Source organism: Podarcis pityusensis (genome assembly GCF_964106645.2).
Source record: "Podarcis pityusensis genome assembly, chromosome: 12".
Classification (NCBI taxonomy): domain Eukaryota; kingdom Metazoa; phylum Chordata; class Lepidosauria; order Squamata; family Lacertidae; genus Podarcis; species Podarcis pityusensis.
In genome coordinates this window covers 10,008,157-10,032,262 of record NC_138037.1, presented here as the reverse complement: position 1 = coordinate 10,032,262, position 24,106 = coordinate 10,008,157, and the positions used below count along the sequence as shown (strand labels likewise).

General features: G+C 45.0%; 1 protein-coding gene across 6 annotated transcripts in view; it reads right to left on the bottom strand.

Moving 5' to 3' along the window:
* Positions 1-24,106, bottom strand: part of LOC308459004 (sodium channel protein type 5 subunit alpha-like) — a 294,603-nt gene that overhangs the window by 153,108 nt on the left and 117,389 nt on the right. For all 6 annotated transcript variants that reach the window (XM_080973958.1, XM_080973961.1, XM_080973959.1 and 3 more), the window contains exon 7: positions 10,080-10,304. In XM_080973958.1, coding sequence (XP_080830084.1) covers positions 10,080-10,304 — 225 coding nt within the window. The remainder of the gene's footprint in view (positions 1-10,079; positions 10,305-24,106) is intronic.

Genomic DNA, 24,106 nt, shown 5'->3' with positions numbered 1-24,106 from the left:
CTTTTTTTGTATCGGATCAGATTGTTATTAGGTGTGTGATTTTTGCTGTTTATTTTGTTGTTTCTTCAGCTTGTAAACTGCCTTGTGTGTAGTAATATAGAAAGGCGGCATACAAATTAAAAGTGAAATGAAACGAAATACAAGATAATGGTCCGCCTGGCACCACATTTGCCCAACCAAGGAAGAGCAAGAAAGAGGGAAAGAGAGTTCTGCGTTTGGTGTCACCCCTCGCGCACCTCCTCGCGCCTACGTTTGGAAATATCTGGCTTTTCCTTGTGTTCACAGCATAGTCAAGAGATGCAACAAACAAACAAAAGCCCACAGAGACATTTCTTAAGGATTTCTTCTGGCCCATGACTTCCATCACCAACTAGTTAGGGCTAAGCCAAAATGCTATCCCTCCATATTTCACCATCTATTTGCAGGAACAATATTTAAGGGGGGGAGTGAAGGGGAGCAATGGGCAGGGGGTGAACTTCCTATAGCACTTCCTGGCATCTTAAGAGATAACAGCTGCCATTTTTTCCCAGTAGAGTGAGGACAGGAGTCGCTACCCTCATTCTGTCTTCAGAATGCTGTTGCATGGTGGTGCCAACCTGAGAGCAATATCCTTGCTCGCCTTTCTTAAAAAAATAAAAATAATCCCTCACTCTTGACTGGCTTCAGAATAACACTACACTTTCATGGGTTGCCACCCTGAAGCCGGGCAGAATGAGGGTCAAACTTCCTGCCCTCACTCATGAAAAAATGGTGGCCTTCGACAGACTAAATGCCGGGATGCAAGTGAAATGAGCAAGAAAGAAAATCCGGGAATCTTTTGCACCCTCATTTTGAGCTGAAAGTTCTGCTAAAAAGAAAAGAAAGAAAGTCTTTCATCTCAGCAATGAATAATACAAAGGGACCCGAACAGCAACTTGCTTCCAGATAAGCTGCATTGTTTGATAATCAATAACAAACAGCTTCTATTTTTTAGTATTCTTCCCATCCATTCCCCCACCTCCAGGGAGCTAGATGTTGGGTGTGATGGTGTTGAGTGGAACTTAGCTGTCTCTGGCTGTAGCAAGGCGCCTATAAAGCATAACAGCATGACCGCGGCAGGAAGGAATGTTCAGAAAGCAGCCTCATACCAGCTACGGAGAGATAAAAGATAAAACGCCGGTGCTAGCTGTCCCCCTTCCATTCAAAGGGGGGAATCACTCTAGCTTGACACAAAAACAAGGGGCTGTTATTTGGGGACACTTCCACTTATGGGCTGGATGAGGGCCTTGTCAACGAAACGCAGCGGAATGAAGTGGTAGAGCCCTGGGGTGGTAAAAGAGACTGTACCGCTTTAGTCGGCAGATGGGGGTTCTCACCATGGATAGTTATTCCCAAAAAGAAAAACAAAACAACAAACCTCTCTGGAATTAGAAAGCTAGCAATGAAGGGTACAGACTTCGCAGTCAAGACCTTTGTTCCTGAAAGAATTTGTTTACGTATGCAACTACGGCTGAACGGATTTTATTAGCACAACATTGGAAAAAAGAAGGTGTCCCAGCTAAAGAAGACTGACAAGTTAAATTAATGGAATATGCTGAAATGGCAAAATTGACAATACAACTAAGAGGAAGAGACGACAATGAATTTAAAGAAGAATGGAAGATGTTTATTGCATTTGCAGGTGCCCACAACTCTTCCTCTGAAGCTGAAGTCTCCATGTGCTCTTGTGAACACATTAAGGTCATCCCCGCCAACGTTTATCCAGTGAAAATAGGGACATTCTAAGGAAAAGCACGACATTGTGGGATCAAATCCAAAACCAGGACAGCTTCTGTAAATCCAAAACTGTCCTTGGAATATAGGGGCACTTGGAGGGTCTGTAAGGGTTTGAGTGGGTTTGTTATATCAAATTCAACAACATCACACACATACACAGCCTCAGCCAATCCTGGTTGCCACAATTCCCCACAAAAACAGGCCTCAAGCAGTTTTAATTCACTTTGACTAACCTCCCTCTAAAAGCAAGGCCTCAACCAGCCTCAGCTACCACAAACCCCCTCAGCAGAAAAAGGCTTAACCAGTGTTGCACTACTGCAAGTTCTCTCTCCTTGACATAGCGTGTTCTCCTTCATGGAGAGCACGTGTTGCGGTGGGGGCCGCCAGGACACTCCAAAGTTGGGGGCGGGCTAATTGATCGTTGGCCACTGATGCGATTGGGGCTTCCCTTGTTGTTGGGAAGAAGCCATTTGTTGATTGACAGCCAGAAATACTAAAACTCCTTCCACGAGGCTAGGGCTTCCTCTTTTCGCCTGTGCATCGGATTGCCCGTCCCCCCCCCCTAGAATTAGGGTTGTTCGCTTTGACCTTGCTATGCCAGTCATGGGGTCATCTGCTCTTGGGGCAGGGGCCCAGTAGGAATTTTGTCCATCTGGCTGATTGGCTGGGGCCATTTGGTTTTTGCCTACTGCGTAGCAAATCGTCACAACTTGTAAGGTTGCGGTTAGGCATTGGTTTATGGGTTGGTTGGTTGGTTGGTTGAGGGGCATGGATTGGCTGTGCCTGCCCCTCTAATGCTGCTGCTGCAAGGGATTCCGTTAAAGGAATTGGGGGCTAACTATTGCTTGTCCACTCTGTCAAGGGGGCTCGGGCCATAGCAATGAGCTCCTGGTTGCATTTGGGGTGAGGGCAGGTTCCCTGCTCCATCGCTACCCCCAAGTGTATTCCCCTATTCTGACTTTCGCATCGTGCGGAATGTCAGTCTGTCCCCCATGGTGGGGGCAGATAGTCGCAACCAGTGCCTAAGCAACCACTCACAAATTTGTATTTTAATAAAGTTGTGGCCAAAATTATGCCAAAAATCTTAAACAAAAAATTCTGTGTGATGTGTGAGTTATTGGGGTGGCCCTGGGGACCTCGACACGCAAACAGTTTCCAACAATGTGATTTGAGATTCCTTTGCTAAAGGCCAGCTGTCAGGACTTGTGATGTGGGAGCATTTGAGCACACAGGGATGTTACTCAGCAGTTGCCAGACCCTCAATGTTCCTTGACTTTCTGTCCCACTTCTGGCGTTGCAGAAAAGCCTCCTACCTTTCCAGACAGATTTATCAGAAACAGGCTTCCCACCGATCAAGAAACGCTCATCCCCTCCAGCAGGTATCTCAGCCTCGTCTCAAGCCGAGGTGCAAAACCAGCCGGCACTTCTAGCCGGAATAATTGGATCCGAAAGGCAGACTTTCAAACGACAAGGAAGCCTTAGTCACAAGGATTCCGACTGCCTCATGCAATGCAGAAAAGATGCCAGAAAGGAAATTATGTAGGTGAGGCCAGATGGCCTTTGAGATTGCAAAGAAACTCCCATCGCAGGACAATCGCAGACAAAAACTTCCTGTCACTTGTCAAGAGAACTAGCAGAGTCTCCCTCAACCATTATTGACTATGAAGTCACTGAGTGACCTTAGGAAAGCTCTCCTTCCCCTCACAGCTACCTGTAATAATACCGGTCAACCTTTCAGAATTGCTTCAACGATCACTGAGACGTTCCCTGTGAAGTGCTGTGAACGATTAGGTTGCAAACTTGTGCGCAGGGCCTGTTTTATTTTTAATGAATGGTCTCGTTCACATGTACTACAGAGCATAAGCCATGGTTAAGAAAATTGGTCTGTGCATGGTACTTCTCCTTCGCGAGCAGCTTCACTGCACAAAGGGGACGCCACTTCCTAAGGAGCAGGGTAACTCCCCTCCTGAACCAATTTTAAAATACGGTTCAAATCAAGTTTTTAAAGGTTTTAAAAAACCTTTTTAAAAAAACCCAAACTGAATGAATCCAGAGCAGGGCAGGTGATTCCACCCATCCACCCAGGCACAGCCCCAGTATATAATGGGTGGAACAATATTTCAGGTATCTGGAACCCAATATATAGACAAGTCGCAGGATATCTAGCAAAACTAGACTGTGGCTTTTGGGTCAAGTGCACTGGGAGGGGCTTCCCCCCAAAATAGTTCAATTGGGGGTTTAAAATCCCTGTACCCCCTCCCAATGATGGCAAACTTCAGATTCATCCAGCTATTGATCTGTTTTGCTTCCCTCCAAGCCAAACAGCATATTTGCCTTTTGCTATTTACATCTCATAAATCTAGGCTGACTCATAAATCTTAAACTCCATTTTATTACTAAATGTACCCTTAATATCTCAATCAAGATGTATTTTCCACTGTCAGGCTGGCAGGCCAGAAATTTTAAGCTTCTTTCCTAGAAACCGTAATGTCCACCCACACAGAAGGATCCATATATAGTATGTGTGTGTTTTCCCCTCTGACCATCGAAGCATTGTTCTTCTTCTAATATTATGCATTTGAGACACACACACACACACACACACACACACACACACACATATATATCAGTTCCAAGCCAGCCAATGATGTATATATACATTCTGTTCAGGAAATAGTGTGTGGAATCTTAATGCCGGCAATGGCTGAGTGATGCCCTAAATTCCTTCATCTTAACCTTCATCCAGGCAAACTAAAAACTCGATAGTTTCAGGGCCTAATAGCTATTTGTATTTTAACCTCAGTACATTATGGGACATGGGTGGTGCCGTGGGTTAAACCACAGAGCCTAGGACTTGCCGATCACTTATCTGCTTCTTTGGGCTGGGTTTTCCTCAAAAAAGCAGGTTGGGGAGGGACCCAGCATGGGACATTGGCTGAGACAAAAAAGTACCCATAATGGCAAAGAATGGGTAAATTTTGTGAGGGTGGTTTTTGTGTTTTTGGCCCCAAGCATTTTGCATTTACAGTGGTACCTCAGGTTACAGATGCTTCAGGTTACAGACACTTCAGGTTACAGACTCCGCTAACACAGAAATAGTACCTCAGGTTAAGTACTTTGCTTCAGGATGAAAACAGAAATCGCACGACGATGGCACGGCGGCAGCAGGAGGCCCCATTAGCTAAAGTGGTACCTCAGGCTAAGAACAGTTTCAGGTTAAGAATGAACCTCCAGAATGAATTAAGTGCTTAACCCGAGGTACCACTGTACAGAATTAAAACTATAAGCGGTAAGTAGAAGAAATTTAGGAACATTATTTGCTGCCTCGCAAGTGACAATATCCCAGGACAGCCTTAGGCAACCTGGTGCCCTCCCGATGGACCATTGCTGGACTACAATTGACCAAAACAATTTTTGAAGGGGGGTGGGAACATCATAAGATCAGTGATAGGCACACTCCCACACATTGGGCTTGGAAAACCAAATGACTGCTACGTGAAAGACTGTTCCCTCTCCCAAGCTCCAGTGAGCATCCCTCACCTGCTCACCCACCGACCTGTCTATCTCTCCGTCTTCCATCCTGCACCTACCTTCATTGCTGGTCTAGTGGCAGGGAGAGGGAAGCAAATCTTTGCCTCCCCCCACTGCGCTCTCTGATGCTCGACACTCCACTGTGGCAGGGGTACTGTGGTAAAGGGAAGGCCCACTGAGACGAGGATGCTGGCCCACCCCAGGACTTTTCCCAGAGGCCCACAAATCCCTGGAGCTGAACCTGAGTCCCCTGGAAAGGCTATTATTGCCCTATGGCATTTCATTTGAATTCTGCCCCAGATGCTTCATTCATGGTCCCCTATTTTCATGCGAGCTTTCTTTGAATAGACCATGATCCCCTGAGCAAGCATGGGCATCTCTTCCCATTTCCCCTGGATTCTGTCTGAGACACCACTTCCTAATGAACAGTGGCAGGCTTTTACTTAATCTAGTCCTCGTTTGATCGAATTTAGCGTCCCTAATCCTCGCTTTATCTGCATTCGCGACATCAATCTTCAAGCAATTGAAATGCGGAATCTTATTATGTAGCGTGATCAATACCCCTCAAATGATGTTAAGTCATTCATCTCCACACAATACTTACAAAATGATTGATTCCCCAGCGCCGCCACTCATTTGCCCTAAAGAGTTGTTGGGTTGTTTTTCTCCCACAACCACATGACAACAATGAAGCACTAAAGCCTGGGAAATAAGAAATGAAATGGCCTAACCAGTTCAGGGTGCAAGTCCTCCCTTCCGCAACTCCTGACCATGTGCAGATTGACTCTCTGCCAGTTTTCTCTCCTAATTTTTCTTCTGCATTACAAAGGTGCCCGCAAACATGACATGAAGGCTGGCAACATCCACCTTGCCATGTGTCAATCTCTTGCAGATGACCACAGTGCCTGGAGACAGGCAAGCAAGTCATGTAGCCACAGCAGTGATCAGAGGAGGAATGACCACTGGGAGGAGCACAGACAGAAAAAAACCCATGGTGCATCTGCAGCAGCACAACTGGATGCCTTCACTTGCCGCAGCTGCAACAAAACGTGTCTCTCCCACATCGGTCTCTACAGCCACAGCAGGCGCTGCAACCCTCCAACAGCTTGACCTCACCCCCAAAGGCACACTCCTCCATTGCCTCCTGAGGCAGACAGAGGCCATACTCTCTAACATTTCACGGGTGAAAACAGGAGCAGGTTTCACCACATCCCAGTTCTTACACCAAGGACTGTTGCCTGAGCCCTTTAGTTACCATGCTGAAAAATGCCATGCTTGCTGGCTGCTGTATTCATTCACCCTGAAGTGGATTGCTCTGTGCTGTTTCAAAAGCAAGGCAGGTGTTCTGTTCCTTTGGTTAAAGAAGTCCTGCAATTGGCTAACAGCCATTCAGAATGAGCCTCTCCAGCACAGGTATTGAGAGGCTGTGAGTGTTACATGGCAGAACACTGCATAGCACATTCCTAAGCATGTCTATTCAGAATTAAGCACCACCAAATTCAATGGGGCTCACTCTGTGGTGTGTGGTGATAGCATGCCAGCTGCAAGTTCATGCACGTGAGTCCACATTCATTAAGGGGAAAAAACACTTCTAAAGTCCTACATATTGTAACCTTTACTCACAGGGAGTTCTTCCTGCCACAATAACCTTGGTTGCCCTTTCCTACACCTTTTCCTGCTCTACAATATCCTTTATGAGGCACAGCAATCAGAAACGCACACAGTATTCCAAAAGCAGTTGCATCATAGATTTGTATATTGGCTTGATGATATCGGCAGCTTTTACTTCAGCTCCCTTTTCTATTGATCTCTAGCATGGAATTCACCTTTTTCATGGTGGCTGCACGCTGAGTTGACATCTTCATTGAGCTATCCACTAATTGTTGGTATTGAACCACCAGTTAGAGACCCACGCTCCCAGGCTTGTTGTCTTTTAAACAGCCGCACAATAGGCAGAAATCCAACAGATGTACCCTTTCTAGCATGCCAGGAATGGCACTCCTGTTGAGGTTTGGATGAATGTGTTGCCATTAAAAAGAAGCGATGTTTGTTGTTTGTTTGTTTTTGTTTTTTAAAGGCAGCAACTCTGTTAAACACATTCATAAGGGAAAAGTAACAGATATGAGATTGAAACCTCAAAGGCATGGTTCAGCAAGGAATCTCTATTATTATTATTATTATTATTATTATTATTATTATTATTCCAGCCCTGACTTCCTGTTCGAATCAGACACTCACTCTCACAATAGTTCTCTTGTTTCAGGATCCCTGCACAGACTAGTTTTGCAGCAGAGTATTGCAATCCTTCATCTATTAATTTGATTTCTTTACCCTTCCACAAGACGCCTGCCTAGACATGCATCTTTTTAATGCTTTTGTTTGCTTGTTTCATTGTCCTGATAAAACTGGGACTGATCTAGATGTAGAGTCTGGAATTGCATATTTGTTGCTGGCCAGGAAGTTTGTAGATAGGCAGCAGTGTAATCAATGCAGCGTTCCCACTGATGGGGAGAAGGTAATGCTGTGTGTTCTTGAAGGGACAGGGACGCTACTATTCATTTTCTTATCATCATTTATCTTAAACATTTATATCCCTGCTCCTTTTTTGCATTAAATCATGCCTGGTTCAGTTACAGGTGCATGCAATGGACAGAAAAGGGGGGGAGCCACAAGAAGGGTTTTATCGCAGGCAGAGAAATGAAGGGTGGCATGCAATGAAGCAGCAACATTAGCACGATAATATCTAGCTGTGCCGTGGGAATTCCCCACCCCACCCCCATGCACCACTTAAATCTGTCCTTTGAACCCTGATAGGCAGCATTTCAGCCCTCACCCTGCAACCAAGGAGTGACTCACATCCCAAGGGCTCGGAGCAACTAACTTGCCCAGTGACAGCTACTGGCTTCTGTTAATGTCCGGGCCAAAGCAAGATACAAATACTTGATCCTCTGAGCTGCTTTCTTGGTGAACTAATTGCCCTTTGTTTAACCCTCTTGCCATCTTGCTCGGCCTTCAAATCCTGAAAGATTTCAAACTGTTTCATTCACCCATTCATCCTAAAGCTACAGCCCTGCCAGCTAGCCTATCTCACAGGAGCTAACAGCAATCATATCAGAAAACATCTTAAAACCAACAAGCCAATAAACACCAGGGCAGCCAAGATCGCATGGCAATGGGTGGCAGCTTGGAGGCACGCAGCCGCAATCAGGTTTTAAAGCTGGGTGCCATGACCCACAACTCAGAGGCCAGGCATGGAGAAATGGACACAAAGGGGGACGAGGCTCTTGGGTGAAGAACTGCCAGGACCACCTTCAGCACTTTCCCAACCAGAAGATGCAGCCATACTATCCTCGTCTGGTACAGAAGCATCTTCTTAGCCACACAGGTGCCTCACATAATTAGGTGAGAGCTCTTTAATAGCAGGTCCCCTCCTCTGGGGAGTTGCTTCACTACAATCCAGGCATCATATTTTAGGCTTCAGTTTGAGCAAGGTGCTCCTAGAGGCAGCAGCTCATCAGGCTACCTCTATGTGACTATGGAGCTCTCCAAGGTCCTGAAGGTGCTCTGTGGGCCTTGAACTCTTGCCTCGGCCTCTGGGAGGGACACTGCCCAGCTCTCCCAGGCAGCCTTAGGTTCCTGTAGAACAGAACCCTGGGAAAACTGTAAGGCAGTCAAACACAGGGGCAGCAAAGCCACATAATAGATCAGTGGAGAAAGATACAGCCAGAGAACAGAATTCCTCAGGCACTAGACCAGAATCAAAAGCATTATGGTACAATTCCACTGGTCCTTTTCATAGCCTGATGTTTGCTGAGCTGGTATCCTCAGTTCCATTCTCTCCCTGGAGGCCAGCTTCACCTGAGTCTCTGGTTCAAGACCCCTGGCACCCTGCAAATGCTAATAATGTTGCAGCAACAACCATTCTGCTCCCAAAAATGTGCCCCCACAGAAAAGTTTTCAGCAGCTTCCTAAATATCCCTAATGAGCTGTTCCAACTGGCTTCCTTGGCTATGAAGCCACCACAGAGGAGGCCCTGCTCCTTATCATTCCTTAGCCCAGACAGCAGAAGGACCCAAAGCAAAATCACCCCTGAAGATCATAGCATCTAGGAGACTTCATATAGGATGAGGCACCCCTGGAAGTATCCCAACAAACAAACATTGCTAAAAGTTGCTAGTTGGCCTTTTAAATGTTTCCATGCATAATGCTGAGCCTTCTTGGCACAGAACTCTGAGCTTCCGCATGGTGTCGAACTTGGATTTATTTATTTAAACACAGAAGCAAAGAGAGTGTGGCGATCACACAGGGTCCTCGGACGTTTGACGGTCTATTGACCCTGTGCCACCACTGTGATTGCTTTCTTCACTGCCACCAACCCGTTTCTCCTCACAGGTACACACGGAGCCCAGTCAGTTGTTAACATTAACAAATAATCAAGTTTATTTTTAGGCATGAACAAGCTTATGGTTTCAGTTAATTTTTCTCGGCAGTTTCTTAATCTTAGTTCCTTAACTGTCCTATGCGTTCCTAAAAACTTCAAACTGATTATTCCAACTATCTATCTGACTCCACCTAACAATTCCTCTCACTCTCTCACCACACAACTCAACCAATCCACAGACTTATATCCTCCCTCTTCCCTCTTCAACTCCCAACTCTCAACTGACTTCCACACAACACTCACTCTCACTCTAACTCCTCCTATCAGTTTCCACTGGCCAATCACATCACACTCATTTTAACCCTTTCCTTATGACCCACCTAGGAGGCAAACGCTACAGAGAGCATCTTACCTGTATCATTTAAAAAAGCATCTAAGGATGGCCACCTCGCCTCATCCGGTATGAATGTGCCATTAATGGTGGTGTTAAACTTCCGGACACACTTCTGCCTCAGATTTCCCATGAAGAGTTGGAGCCCTATGAGGGCGAAAACACTCAAGCAAAAAACGGTCAAGATCATCACATCGGCAAGTTTCTTAACTGACTGGATAAGGGCACCTACGATGGTCTTCAAACCTAAGGAGACAAAGGTTAGCAGGTTATACAGGATGAGATACAAAAGTGCAAGAGCATTGTACGGGTATTAAAAGTCAGTGCTAGTAGCATCTACAAGACACCCACCCCAAGTATCTCCCAGTTGTGAATGCATGGCATAGGTAGAGTTCCCATCGAATTTCACTTGTAGTGAAATTCGGAGAGAATTTGGAGGCTCCAGCTCAGGCAAAACATCTGTTGGAAGTCTGAGGGAAATGAAAATAATTCCGGTAAGACTAGTGAAATGAGGCAGGGAGTCTGCCCCTCTCTGTGCAATGTGAAAGAAAAGACTGTTCCGTTTATGTCCCAATTTCTTCCATACATTTTCCTTCCTACTGATCAGGTGTAGTTCTGATAATCTCAATGGGACGTTTGCCATTAATTCCAGAAGGTTTGGCTTGCACCCAATGTTGTTTGTAAATGTGGTATTAAGGTTCCAGTCCTCAACCACTTGGGGATCAATGAAATGCTTTAAGAAGCAGGGTCAAAACTGGTGAAACCCAAGAACAATGGCTGGTAATAGCTGCCAAGGGGTTATGCATATAGCATCAGCTCCAAGGTTTCAGAAGGCCTTGGGCAAGTTCCCCTACATGGGCTCCCATCCCTCAATTTATCTACCTCTGCAATACAGCAAGTCCAGGGGCTCTTGTCAGTGGGACTCCACCTGGAGTGTGGGCCATCAGCAGATTCCTGAAGGTGCCACCCCTTCACACTAACTCTGTGTGTATGTTTGCAGAATATCTGATAATAAATGGTGTCTTTTAAGATGAGGAAAAGGCTGTAACTAAGCTCCAAGCCAACAAGATAGGGTGTACGCATATACTCAAATAAACTTTGTATTTCTGGTTTGTGTGTGTGTGATTTCAAGTTCTCAAACAAAAGACTCCAGAGAACCAGAAACCAACATCCTAAATTCCCTGTACTTTTACAGAAGTCAGTGCCACCGAGTTCAATTGGACTTAACACCAGGTATAGGATTGCTGCCTTTGTGAATTTTCAACAGTGGGTGAATGTAAGATCCCCTGCGCAGAAATATAAAGGTTTACAACTGGATTCTCAACATTTTGGATTTCAGCGTTAGGGGTGAACGTGGAAAATTAGTTAAATTTAGAATGCACATAAAATTTGGCTTTGATTCTGGTGTTTCATTGGTTGGGTAGGAGGAAATCCCTAGTGCTCAACTTCAATAGGACCAGATTTTGGTATGCAAGAAAAACAGGTGTTCAGGTGAGTGGGTTGGTTTGGCTGTCTGTGTTGTTGACAGGCAGTTGTTGCCAAATTTGCAAATTCCTTAATGCCGTGTTGTTCAAGCGCACACTTTTCAGGAAACCCCTATGGCTACTGGAAACTTGTGGCGGGGAGTTCCTCAATGAGAAGATCAGTCATGGCAAATAAGCTTCCTGGATAGAAAGCTTGGCCACCACTCAATGCCATCTAGACCAGGACTGCCTGCTCTGACTGCCAGCAACTCTCCAAAGACCCAGATGGGAATCTTTCCCATCTCCAGCTACCTCAGGTCCTTTTCAGCTGGCAACTGAAGGCAGGAAACTTCTGCATGCGAAGTGTGTGCTTAGCCTGTGATCTGTGGATACTTTCCTGTTAGACGAATAGAGAGCTCTTCACTTACACTGGTCCAGCCAGCCCAGCACCGACTGCCTTTACTGAACTCTCCAAGGTCCCAGACAAGAATATTTCTGCTGGAGATCAGTGGTGCAGTGAAGGGGGAGTTTAGAGGAGGAGAGATGGAGTCATCTTCTTGGACACCGTGATGAATGCAAACTCTCCTTGTTCCGGCAAGCCAATGAAGGGATAACAAGGCTTTCAAGTTTGTTTGTGACTTATCACCATAGAGGAAGACAGAGGAAAACCAAGCAGAGGCAGGGATGCTTAATTTTCTTTCCTTTGATGAAGTTCCTACTTCCTGCCAGCATTTTAATGGTAACGCTTCTTTGCGAGATTGTTTGTGTTTTTAATTAAATGCTATCCATTGCATTTCAGCTGGCTGAAGATCTCTTGGTAAAGCTCAATGTGTTTTACAAGCTGAACCAATGTAATCATCTAGCAGCATCTCCCGCTTCAATGAAGCTTATTCCATGGAAAATATGCACAGGATTGTATTCATGCTGATCCTAATAAATTGAGCTTTATGCAGTTGTATTGCTGCTCTTTGGGTTTATGTGCGTTTATAAAAAGGCTGGCGTTTCGGACTCTCGTCTGCTATGAGAGCTGTCATGGTGAACGCCATTAGATTTCTGCTGGAGACTGATGTTGAAAAAAATGTTGAAATATACATTCAAAAAGAAACCAGAAGCATTTTTACTGGGCATTGTGGGGAGTGATATAAATAGAAAGGAATGTAAGCTCTTTTTATATGCAATAACAGCAGCATGAATATTACTGGCCCATAAATGGAAGCAAGAAGAATTACCGATGATTGAAGAATGGAGGATGAAGTTAATGGACTATGCAGAACTAGATAAACCAACAGGAAGGATTCGAAACCGGCGGGACCAGAAATTCACGGAAGATTGGAGTAAATTTACGGACTACTTGAAAAGTATTTGTGAAGATCAGACGACGTTTGTAGGTTTGCAAGAAGTTTTGTGAGGCGTATTATTGGAAGTATTGCAAAAATGGAGAAGGGGAAGGATGATTTGTTAAGAGATGTAAAGGCAAAGAGCACTGGAGGTGTTCTCAAGAGCATCTGCCATTCACATGCGTTAGCAGAGAGGGCCAAGAGGAGCTGTGTGGACCCTAAAATGCTCCCCAGCATCTTCTGTAAGAGAGAAAGGTTCCATAGCAAGCACCTATGGGTTTCTCAGCAGAACTGGTTTGGAAGGATTCTGTGCAGGCGGAAAGTCTGAAAGCCATTGCTTTGAGGGAATGTTCTCACGGAGCCACACAGCAACAGGGTCGGTGCAAAAAGGCAGGCAGATCAGCTTTCTAATGATTCTATTTCAACAGAACAGGGAACAGAGCAGCCAAATAGTCCATCAATTAGAAATCCATTTGGATCCTGTTTCTAAAGGCAGGTCCAGCCCAGACCTCCTCCCGTTGCAGTTTGTTAAAAGCTGGCTTGCTTCTCAGACTCCGTCTTCATTGTCCCTGGATTAGTCTTTATGTTTCCTCCTCTCGGGATTGTGGGCTCAGTCTCTCTCAGAGAATAATGCTGATCAAGCACAAAGAATAGCTGTGCACCACCTTTCACACATCAGTGACCAATGCATGAAGATGTCTCGACGGATTGCGAACTAGCTTGAAGGGGGAGCGCAGACAGAAATGAACTAAGCTAAGCAAGACTTGCTTAACAGAAACCATCTACCGCAAAAGGGCAGGTGCACGTAAAACTGGCAGAAACATTCTATTTCTTTTAGCACATATGAATAGCCTATTAAAATGATATTCCTGGCAATGTGTGCTTTTTGAAAAGGCTCTGGTGGTGGAAGGCAATATAATACAACAGCTGGGAATATAAGGGAATGTAATTATGTCTGACCAAACATAAGTAATGGGTAGTAAGAACAGTCTAAAGGTAAAGGGAGCCCTGACCATTAGGTCCAGTCGTGACCAACTCTGGGGTTGCGGCGCTCATCTTGCTTTATTGGCCGAGGGAGCCAGCGTACAGCTTCCGGGTCATGTGGCCAGCATGACTAAGCCGCTTCTGGCAAAGCAGAGCAGCACACGGAAACGCCGTTTACCTTCCCGCCAGAGCGGTACCTATTTATCTACTTGCACTTTTGATGTGCTTTCGAACTGCTAGGTTGGCAGGAGCAGGGACCGAGCAACGGGAGCTCACCCCGTCGTGGGGATTCGAACCGCCAACCTTCTGATTGGCAAGTCCTAGGCTCTGTGGTTTAACCCACAGCGCCACCCGCGTCCCATCTAAGAACAGTCTAGTACCTAGTTAATGAGGCACCATTTGGGCAGCTGCCATGTCAAAGACCTCAGGAGCAGAGAGCTAACTGAGACAAGTCATACAACTAAGGCCAAATATCCCTGTCTGGCAGAGTAAGGATGAGCCACGCTTCTGCGTTCTTTCATCTTGCTCCCCTCCTCCAGTTCTTCACTCACTTCTTTCGTTCTCTCCTCCCCAGATGTGCTAGGCTTCGGCGAAGTCATGCTAGTTAAGGACAGACAGAAAAGCCCTGCAAGATCAGACCCACGGTATATCCAGCCCAGCATCCTGTTCTCACTGCGGCCAACCAAATGCCCACGGGAAGCATGCAAGCAGAAACTGAGAGCGATAACACTCTCCCCTTCCTGTAGTTTCCAGCAACTAGTATTCGGAAGCCTATTGCCTCTGACAGTGGAGGTAGAAAACAGCAATCATACTTAGTAGCCATTGATAGCCTTGTCCTCTGTGAATTAGTCTAATCCTCTTTCGGGGGCTATCACTGTTTCTCGTGGGAGTGAATTGAATGGTTTAATTATATGCTGTGTGAATAAGTACTTTCTTTTGTCTCTCCTGAATCTTCCAGCGTTCAGCTTCAATGGATGTCAGCGCAATCTAGCATTATGAGCGAGAGAAGGACTTTCCTCTATTCACTGTCTACGTGCTGCATAATTTTATACAATTCTAGCAGGCCGCCTCTTACTTGCTGCCTCTAAACAGAAAAAAAAGAGCCTCAAATGCTGCAAGCTTTCCTCATTTGGGTTGCTGCTTTTTGAACCTTTTCCCAGCCTTGCAATGTCCTTTTTGAGGTGAGGCAAGAAGAACTTTACATAGCATTCCTAAAGCGGTGGCACCATAGATTGGTATAATGGCATTATAGGGTGATGCTTGAACTGGGAAATGATGGTTCAAGGGCTCATTTCAAACTAAGTTTAGGGAAGCTTTTAATGTTTGACAGACTATTGTATTTTAATACTTTGTTGGAAGCCGCCCAGAGTGGCTGGGGAAACCCAGCCAGATGGACGGGGTATAAATAATAAATTATTATTATTATTATTATTATTATTATTATTATTATTATTAGGAAGAGACTTGCTGTATGTGATCGAGCGACAGGCTGTGTGTCCTAACCCTTTCTCACGTTTATCACAGTATTAATATGCCAAGTCTCTTATCAGGGGTTTCAAGCAATCATCGTAGCAATGCATATCGCGAATGAAGCAGCGTTTTTCATCAGTTGAGGATTAAAGATCGAACCCAAACTTGCAAAAAACAAAAAACAAAAAACGTTGGAGGGGGGGGGCAGAATCAACACAGGAACATAGTAAGCGGTTTTCTTATTTTTATGTTTAAAGAAAACAAACTATCAAAAAGCAGTTGTTCACCCGGGGTAGGTTTATGGGAGATGCAGCCCTAATATTACTAATTTTTCAGGTCAGTTTCCAAACTGTGTTCTATTCATCCAGCTATTATGGTTTTAAATAGAAATATAATCCCCTCAGTGTTGGTTTTTTTTTCATGTTTAATCTTCTCAGGCATCAGAACATTTCATTTTGATTCTTATAACCCACCCCCTCTCTGCAGCCTGTGAAATTCAACATACAGGCAGGTGTGTGCAATGTGTTGTCTATTAAAGCAAGCACAAACCACCAACCCAGTATGATTGTGTGGAGGCCCTCTAGGCTCAAAATGTCTCTGTTTGCCACCTGCCTGGGACTACATATGGTCCCGAGTATGGCGGGAAACAATACACGGCTGATGGGTGCCATTTTGTCCAGCGGATAACACGTTACGGAGGATCCTGGTGTGAAGAATCCTCTGCCGTTTAGCAGGACACTTCTCAAAAAGTAAGATCTTTGCCGGCTGCATGAAAAGTGACATCATTTACTGTCATGACCAACTAAAGTATTTTCGCCCACAAAGATTTGACTTGAGGGAGGAATATGGATGCCATTTTAATGTGTGTCTGTTACGTGTTAAAATTACTTACAAGGCTTCCAGATAATTTTGTGTTGAGTCACTTCAACCCACCCCTGAAATGGCTGGGAATGTAACTTTCTCTTCAAATTAACTCTGTTTCTGCCATATACCGTATTTTTCGCTCTATAAGACGCACCAGACCACAAGACGCACCTAGTTTTTGGAGGAGGAAAACAAGAAAAAAAATATTCTGAATCTCAGAAGCCAGAACAGCAAGAGAGATCACTGCGCAGTGAAAGCAGCAATCCCTCTTGCTGTTCTGGCTTCTGGGATAGATGCACAGCCTGTATTCGCTCCATAAGACGCACACACATTTCCCCTTACTTTTTAGGAGAGAAAAAGTGAGTCTTATAGAGCAAAAAATACGGTGTGTGTATATATATATATATATATACACACACACACACACACACACACACACACACACACACATATATTTCACAGGCGAGTCCCCCTGCACATGTTCTATTTGCTTGTATGTTTTAATATCGTTTCAAGGCTGCATTTTTTTATTTTAACTAATATTGTTTTTATATTATAAGTATATTGTACTCTTAAGAGATTTAAGAAACAACAACACATCAAGCTGTTTCGAAATTCTGTTTAAATAAATAAATCCAGGAGGATTAAAGCCGTTTTGAGCCAAAACCGCCATTGACAACAGTGAGGGAGGAGGGCAACCTAATCAGGCCCCTGATTCTGACTATCTTTGTCAGTTGTCTGAGGGAAGAGCTGTGTGACAGGAGCTGTCCTGCCTTCCTGGCCTGGATGTTGTGACCAGCTCTGTTCTGGGGGGTGGCGAAGTGTTTCCGGGGAGGGTCTGCTCTTTACCAAGGGCAAGATGGCCAGAACCGCCACTGGCACCGGCTGCAACCTGAAGAGCTTGCTTCCCCCTCTTCCCTCCCATTCCCTTTTTTCCCTCCCATGTCATGACTTCTTATACTGTGAGCCTCAGGATGGGGTCTGGGGCTTAGATCTGATTTATGTTAAGCAACTCCGAGAGCCTGAAAGGGATACAAATATTGTACATAATTAATGTTCCACTGGGTGAAGGGTGAATTGTGTCCTTAAATCTCTCTCACTGCCTTTGGCAAAGCCACGCCCAGGAATCGCCATCTTCTTTCCTGGTCCTCCTCCTCCTCCTATGCCTTTTATGGCTTAGGACCCTCGTACTTACGGGACCACCTCTCCTGGTCTGCCCTGCAGAGGACCTTAAGGTCCATGAATAATCATTGTTTAGAGGCCCCAGGCCCTAAGGAAGTTAGATTAGCCTCCACCAGGGCCAGGGCCTTCTCAGTGATGGCTCCAACCTGGTGGAATGCTCTGTCTCATGAGACCAGGGCCCTGCAGGATTTGACTTCCTTCCACAGGCCCTGTAAGACAGAATTATTCTGCCTGGCTTTCAATTTGAACCTGGCCTGATCTTTTGTTCCCCTTCCTTCCCTCCCCTTTTTGTGAAGATTGCATGCTCTGGGATCCCACAGCGGGTTCTCCCTTGGTTTCCTCGCTGACCCAAGTGGGACTAATTTAGCCAGCTAGCCCTAGTGATCATCTAATGTTTATTGGATGGATTTTCCCCCTAAATTGATTTTTGATTCTCGATTTTATTGTTATTTACATTTCATACCGTATCTTATGCTGGTTTTTTTGTAGCATCAATTATGGTAAGTGTTTTAAATTTGTTGTTAGCCGCCCTGAGCCCGGTTTCCTGAACCGGGAAGGGCAGGGTATAAATAAAAATTTATTTATTTATTTATTTTTATTTATTTATAACTGCATCCTGCCATGCAGAAAGGAGACATGTGAAGGCTTTCCAACCACAGAAATAAAAGCATTGCAGGAAAGTTTGATAGCTGCCTGTCAGGATGCTGTTACAGGCATAAGAGTAGAGGAAGTAAAAATTACAGCTGGCCACCCTAGACTTTTCCTAAATGGTCTTTAGGTAATCTCTCAGGGATTGGGGGCAGAGAGAAGAGAAAACTTTGCTTAAAGGTCTCTGCGCTCCCCAGAGCTAGTTGCCATGTTTTGAAAGGTGACTGCTAAGATGTATTCGAACTTCAGCGGCGATTCAATCTGCAGCGGAAAATAATCCATCGTTGATATGATGCCAATGGGAAGCAACAGCATTACGGCTTAACGGGATGGGCTGTTTACTGAGCTGCGAAGGAATCGGTTTAACTCCTTCCACCCAAGCATAAAATTGAACTGCGCGGAAGCAAAGTCGCTCATTAGACCCGAGGGGAAAGACCTTTTACGGCCAACGGGGCGACTTTTTCCTGAATTTCTGTGGCATTTCTGAGGTGCCCTTTGGAAATTAGTTCCTTCGAGAAGTGCTATGCTATGCTTGTCCCACTGCCTATTTTGCTTCTTAAACAAGGCCAAGTTGAAATGGTACCCCACCCTTCCCATTTCATTGCCCCATTTTTAAGAGGCAAAATGGGAGGCCGGTTTTAGTGATTTTTCAGAGCAGGGGAGAAAAGAGAAAATGTAGGTAAATTGCTGGCCAGAGCAGAGAGCGCTTTTGTCCAGGAGGTGGTAATTAGTGGTCATGAATGTGTAAATCTATCAATTTCTCTTTTTTCAAATGTAGGGTCAGTTCTCCACTTTTCCACATCAGTTTGCTATTTATCTATCTATCTGTTTAATCTATTTATTTATCTATCATCTATCTATCTATGTTAATCACTCATGGACATTTTAGTGTGCCACTACCTTAATGTACACATTTTTGCAGAGCAATTTTTCTTTATATAATGCATTTTGTATATTATTATTATTATTACTAATAAATGTTTCTTTATGCACACTTTACCTCAGTATATGCATTTCTTGCCTCCAGAAACCAAAACTGACATTCTTCTCTACATATTCTCGAATTCCTGTTTTTATATGCCTTTATATTACTGTTTTTCTTATTTTGTGTTGCATTTCTGTTCGAACAATATTACATGTGTGTGTGTGTGTGTGTGTGTGTGTATATATACACACACAGTCATATCTCAGGATAAATACACTTCAGGATAAGTATTTTTGGGTTGCGCTCTGTGGCGATCCAGAAGTAACAGAGTGTGTTACTTCCGGGTTTCACCGCTCACACATGCACAGACGGTCAAAATGACGTCACACGCATGCACGGAAGCAGCAAAACGCAACCGGCGCATGCGCAGACGCGCTGCCGTGTCTTATGTTCTGTTCAGGATGCGAACGGGGCTCCAGAACGGATCCCGTTCACATCCCGAGGTACCACTGTATCTCCGTTTATAAATGCTTTAAAATAAATTATAGATATATTACAGGTTGGGCCGAGTCCCAAAGAAGCAATCTTCATGAACATGTGCCCACCACCATTTAGAGTGCAGTGATTTCTTGGGGGGAGAGGAAGCAGGGGTGATAAAATTAAAGTATTGAATGGAACTTGCTACCACGTGAGGCAGTGATGGCCACAAACCTAGATGGCTTTAAAAGAGGAATAGACAAATGCATGGAAGAGGAGAGGGCTATTGATGGCTACTAGCCATGCTGGTAATGTTCTGCCTCCACAGTTGAAGCCAACATTGCTTCTGAATACTAGTTGCTGAAAAGTGAGAGTGGATCTTGTGCTCGAATCCTGATTGCGTGTTTCCTATAGGCATCTGGTTGGCCTCTGTGGCAACAGGATGCTGGACTAGATGGTCCTCTGGCCGAATCCAGCAAGCTTTCCTTGCGTTCTTACATTCACAGTGAGGCTCCCTCACTCCACGCCGCCCCCAAACAGAACGAAGACAAGAACGTTGCCTGACCTTTACCTGGAATTGGCTTTGTGACAGCACCACGCAAATCCAATTTGCCAAATGAGTTCCCCAATTGGTTGGGATCGCTCAAGTAAGGAGGGCAATCAGTGGGAAGAAATGGCACGATAATAGCAGCAGAGAGGAAACAACTGCGCTGAACCATGGAAAAAGGAGGGGACATGGAAAAAGTTAAAAACGGGAAGGTGTTTTCAGGGAATATTTTGGGCTCTTGAAAATAATCACAGGCAAATATTTGGGACACCTCTAATAATCCACAGAATCGGGCAACTGCTTCCACGTGCCACGGGGGCTCTGGGCTCGCGTCTCTCAAAGAGCGGCTCTACATGCCACATGATAAACAACTTTTGGACCTGGAGAGGATATCAAAAGCATTCTGTGGCGTGGTTGTCTGCTCAAAAGCGCAGATGGGTCTGAAATCACACTGGATGTGAAACCTTTCAATGTGCCCAGCCATATTGGGAAAATGTGTTAGCTACAAGGGCCAGCAACCTATCTTTTATTGCAATCTTTTCTTTGTTTTTCTGCGTTTTTCTGAAGGAGGAATGGGATGTCGTTGGGCTACAACTCCTATCAGCCCCAAGCCAACATGGCCAATATTCAGGGATGGTGGGTAGTAGTATTCCAGCATCTTCTAGAGGCCACTACATTGGCTCCATTCCCAAAGGAGTAGGGAAAATGATTCTCAGCCTCCACTGTTGGAGGCAACGTGCCTGTGAAAACCAGCTGCTTGGCATCACCAGTGGGGAGACTCCTCAGGTCCTGCTTGCAAGATTTCCACGGGCATCTGGCTGGGCCCTGTGAGAACAGGATGCTAGACTACTTTGGCCCGTGGCCTCATCCAGCCCGCAGGCTCTTCTTATGTTATTATGTCTGTAGACAGTTACTTCAGGCTGGACAGGAAGGCCCGTGTGGTGGGTGTATGTGTCGGAAAGGGCCATAATTCAATGGCGGGTGTCATGCTTTCGATGCAGAAGGTCTCCGGTGTAATGCGGTTAGAAGGATCTGGTGGCGGGTGGTGGGAAAGGCCTTTGGATGAGACCTTGGATAGATGCTGTCAGTCAGTGGCTCAACTGAGCTGTGTTGATCTGGTCTAAGGCACCACCATACATTCTAAGTGGGAGCAGTGATATCCTGGAAGGATAGCATCTGAATTAGCCAGAGTGCTTGCATGTGAAGCTGTAGTCCAGAACTGCAAATCCATAAAGCTCACTGATCATGGGTTGTGGCTTGCTCGCTGCTTGGCAATGCTTTTTGCAGCCGAACTAGATATGCCATGAATTGTGTGGATGTAACTAGCATGCCATCTTTCCCCCCCTTTTTTGGTAACATAGGTAGTCACCAATGAAGACTTCACTTGAAATTCAAACAACAGCTCCAGAGAACACGTTTTTGTTGGGACGGTGGCAAGGAGACAAAGGGTTCAGCCTCCCTTCTCTACTCCCAACCCTGAGGCTGCTAAGTCCCAAAACAAAAGATGTGCACATTAATTGCATCAACACAATTAGAATTGTGTTCAGGTTGACCCTCAGGTAGAGAGAGAGACAGGACTTTTACAGAGTCCCTGGCAGGATGCCACAGGTAGATGCTGAGCCGAGTTCAGCTTGGCAGGTTGTAAGTCAGGCAGTCTATACAATTGCATGCAGACATATACTGCTCCACTATAAGCTGTAATACAATTAAACTAGCAAACAACAGTCAGTAAACCAGAAACCTTGCAATTAATGCTCAGACTAAAGCCATGACCAAAAATCCCCCCTCTAACAATTTCACAGAGCCGTTGGTCTCCTGTGAATGGGAAGGGGGATTTTTGGCTGTTTTCGGGTGGCTGGAAAAATTTCACATATTTTTGTTGCAGGTGGTGGGGTTGATGTTCCTTAAGACAAGATTGCCAAGGTTGCTTTTTAAAGTATTATTAGACTTGGCATCCTATTGGCTGCCTTTTCAATTGTTTAAAGGTACATAGAAATGACACAAAGTACTATCATCCCCATGGACCTTTTGAGCTTGAAATCTCAGCCAGGACAGCTGCTAAAAAGGCTTGTGGTTGGAGCAACTATGAGTCTTTCTTTTAACTTGTAAAAAGAGAACAACAACAAAAAAATTCCTTCCTGTAGCACCTTAAAGACCAACTAAGTTAGTTCTTGGTATAAGCTTTCGTGTGCATGCACACGAAAGCTTATACCAAGAACTAACTTAGTTGGTCTTTAAGGTGCTACAGGAAGGAATTTTTTTATTTCGACTATGGCAGACCAACACGGCTACCCATCTGTAACAACAACAAAAAAGACCCTTAGGCCATCTTGTTTTAAGATAAACCAACCAAAATTGACAGTAACTTTCTCCAGTACCTTCAGAGTCAGTTCCCCACCCTGTCCTGCCTGTCCAAAAGCTGGCCCAAAAGTTTCAGCACAGCTCTAACTCACACACACTCAGCAAGGTGATACCACAGTGATCAGTTTTACTGGCAAGTCTCAATCTCTTGGTGCAACAAATAATTAGCAGCGCTCTACATCAAAGCTGTTAATATTATCAGAGTCACGCACATTTAGGACACCATCAGAAATTATTTTTGCATGGTACAACCCTCCCGGGAAGTTCTCCTGCACAAGCACCACTGAAATAAACAGGACTTGTGCGGTCTTGCACCGCTTCCATTTGTTTCAATGGTTAGTGTGCCCAGGGTGACTTCCAGGTGGGTTCTGCCTCTAAGTCTGGCATCCAACTGCAAATGAGGATCAACTAAAGGGGGGGAAAGCAGCATTAAAATCAGCAAGCAAAACCGAGCCTTGGAAATCAGGGAGCATTCCTCAACACCACCCCAGCTCTCCTACGAAAACCAAACACGTTATTTGTGTTATTGCTCTTTGTGGCATCCGTACCAGATGTTGGCAATCAGCTAAGATACACATCAAACTTTTTTCCCCCTTCCTGTTTCTTGGAGAGGCAGAGGAAACTGTGATTAGCACTGTGCTTGTTAGCACCTTGTCTAGTCTCATCTCCCTACAGAAGGCTTTCCCTTTTCTTCCTTTCTTTGTTAATTAAAGAGTGTTTTCCTGAGTCGGGCAAGTGTGTGCGCAACAGAAATAAATAATAGATTCCAGTGAATGTGCGGCATTGGTAGTTACGGGAGGAACTCATGGGCCAGAAGTTCATTCAATCTTGTCAATATTTTATCTTTCCTGCCCTGCCCAATTACTGCAGTGTAGGGATGAGGAGCCTGTGAAACACCAATCAACTCTTGGTCGTTGACCATGCCTCCTGGAATTGGTATTCAACAGCTACATGGCCACAGATTCCCAATCCCTGCTCTGTTGAGGGGCTCATAGGGATGCATGTCCATCCCCTTGTAACATTACATTAGGTATTATTATTACTACTGTCTAAAAATGGAGCCCCCCCTTTGACAGTTCTCACATGTTCCACCTGAGAAAGAAGTTCATATTCACTTCAGCAACCTAGGAATATTGTGGGACCCCCATGAGAAATGTCATAAGTCCTACCAAAACTCTGTTGGTTCCCCTTCTAGTTCCTCAGATGTTTCACCTGTAGAAGGACCCTGTCACGGGCCAGGAGTCAGCTTCACCTGCTGAACAGCAGCCTGAAGGGGGAAAAGGCAGAATGACTTGACCTGCAGCTGATCAGCCTTCAAGAACAGGAAGAGAGGGTCATTCCGCATTCTCCTACTTCAGGCTGCTGTTCAGAAGGTGAAGCTGTCTCCTGGCCCACAACACTCCAACATTCTCAATGAATTTCACATTGGATGAAGTTTCTACCCATGTTCATTAGACTGGGGCAAAGGTGGGGGTCTGTAGCCCTTCAAAAGCTGTTAGAGCACAACTTATTGGCAGCATTTGCACACACTCACTTACCTCTAACCTAAGTGGTAAATGGGGCAAAATCTGATGGCATTAAAAAAGAAAGAAAGGAAAAGGCACACCCATTCATCACCATCACTCTCAAAATAACAGGTGGGAAATCTGTGATGCTCCAGATGTTGATAGATTAAAATTCCTCTCATGTCTGACCATGAGAGTTAATTATGAGATCTTGACTGTTTTAAGGGCCCAGTGGGTAGCTAGCTAGTCTTGGATCTGGCAGATAGCGGTTCCATTCCCACCTCT